Below are 1,947 nucleotides of genomic sequence, written 5' to 3' on the forward strand. Positions count from 1 at the left end.
GGGCGGGGGGGTGTAAATATTTAGCATATTTAAAATTTTTAGTAATTTGTTGCTGATGGTTCAAGTTTCTTAGGGCTAAACATTTGCTTCTTGTCTTTGTCTTACAGGAAGATGAAGTGACTAAAACGTACAAAGTAAGTGTTTTCAGGATGCAACCAAGCCTTTATTTATTTTATATTATTACTTCCACCAAAAGGGAGAAGTGGATGAAAATGTTTTGTGCATATGTCTGTCTTTTTTCAAAATATACAGTATAATGAAGCGGAGCAATTTTAATGAAAGTACAAATGATACATCTACAACTTTATACTGAATCCAATTCAAGATACCTGCCACAGCTAATCAACAGTAGGCAAAACGAAAACAACTACAACTCAGTCAATTTAAAATATATTGAGCTTAAATTTGAAGTGGTAGTAGCTGAGAGTCATCTACAGCACACACTTTGAATGCATTAGATTTCGCTTAACATTATTTTCAACAGTTCACTAAAACATGTAGATTCTTGTCATTTCTCAAAATAAAATGATTTTATTTGAAATCTTTGGCCTGAAAGGTGGTGAGCGATATGCACTGATTGATCAAGTAGACATCACGAGAGTAAAAGGTTTTCTTTAATCATAATCTGTTGGGTTTTTTTTCTGTATTTTTTGAAATATAAAACTAAATATTTGAGTGGAAATGTTGGCAAAACAACTGACGTCACGACCCGCAGGATTCATGTTGGAACACGGCAGAGCTGCAGTTCACTCAGGTTGTGAAACTCCAGGCAGGCCCTCTGCAGCTCTGGCTGCCACACGATGGGCCACCCTCTGCAGCAGCTGTTCTGTAACCTGCTGCTGCACCAGGTCGTGTCTGTGAACTACAGGGAGTGGTTCGTTGGGGTCTTTGATAGCCTATTGTCCCATAAAGGAATGTTTCCACTCTCTTGCATTTTCCATTTCCACACCAAGCATTCCACCACAGCTCTGGTGAGCCTGCGGCCGAGAGCAACCCCCTCCTGTCTTAGCTGAAGCCCCTCAAACGTCTGACAGCGAAGAATAGGTTTATGTTTTAGATTTCTTCCCTTTCATATAAGGCTGTCTTTTGTTCCACAGGTAAGAGGAGTCTGCACACCTCGTTGTGTTTGCATTTCCAGCTGTAAAAATGCTCCGAGGTGCTGGGTGACTGCTTATTGGATCAGGCAGGAAGGAAGGCAGCTATGAGGTTCAGAAAAGGTATGAAACATAAAATCAGGAGGTCGTCAGGACCAGAGTCAGACAGGCTGGAATGCAGCCAGACCTTGGAATGAATATCTCTCCTCCTCCTCCTCCYTCTCTCACTAATGTGCTAATTTTTTCTCTCCTTTTCTCTGTAATGCAGCATTTTTCATCTCCAGCTTTGTTGCTTATGGTGCACTTTTTTCTCCTTCTAAACCATCTTTTTATTTTTTTGTCTTTTTTTTCCCTCCCCAAGACTCATGAATCATCACTAACTCCTCAGTCTTTATTGTTACAAGTTAATGATTTTCATTCACGTTTTCTAAATACTTGCTTTTTCTTCTTGGAGAATTTTTTTTGTTAAATAAGAACACATTTCAAAAAACAAACAAAAAAAATAAACCATATAAAACAATGATGCACAATTATTTGTTTTCTGTGACGTAGTGTTGAGATTTAACCAAAAATGGCTCAGTAAATTGGCCAACATTGTTCTTGGCTCTTTTTATTAAACTAAACTGATGACGGTGAAGTTATTCAAACCTTATGTGGTGACCTATAAAACATTTAGACCCAGAAAAAGAAGAATTAGATGTCTGAACATTAGAACCAAATATGTTTTCAGTTGCTGTTTCTTCTCATTATTTGTCTTGACATTTGTGACCTCGCAGTTTAAGACGAATAGAAATAAATGCAGTTTAATCAATAGTTATCTAGTATTTTATGAGCTGCAACATTATTATTATTA

General features: G+C 37.6%; 1 protein-coding gene across 4 annotated transcripts in view; it reads left to right on the top strand.

The window, feature by feature from the left end:
- fam131bb (family with sequence similarity 131 member Bb) overlaps positions 1–1,947 on the top strand; it is a 45,697-nt gene that overhangs the window by 994 nt on the left and 42,756 nt on the right. For 2 of the 4 annotated variants that reach the window (XM_014012608.1, XM_014012610.1), the window contains exons 2-3: positions 108–134; positions 1,098–1,217. In XM_014012608.1, coding sequence (XP_013868062.1) covers positions 1,202–1,217 — 16 coding nt within the window. In that variant the 5' untranslated portion in view covers positions 108–134; positions 1,098–1,201. The remainder of the gene's footprint in view (positions 1–107; positions 135–1,097; positions 1,218–1,947) is intronic. The other 2 variants (XM_014012612.1, XM_014012611.1) reach the window with 1 other exon arrangement.

Source organism: Austrofundulus limnaeus, unplaced genomic scaffold, assembly GCF_001266775.1.
Source record: "Austrofundulus limnaeus strain Quisiro unplaced genomic scaffold, Austrofundulus_limnaeus-1.0 Scaffold93, whole genome shotgun sequence".
In the NCBI taxonomy this organism is placed as follows: Eukaryota; Metazoa; Chordata; class Actinopteri; order Cyprinodontiformes; family Rivulidae; genus Austrofundulus; species Austrofundulus limnaeus.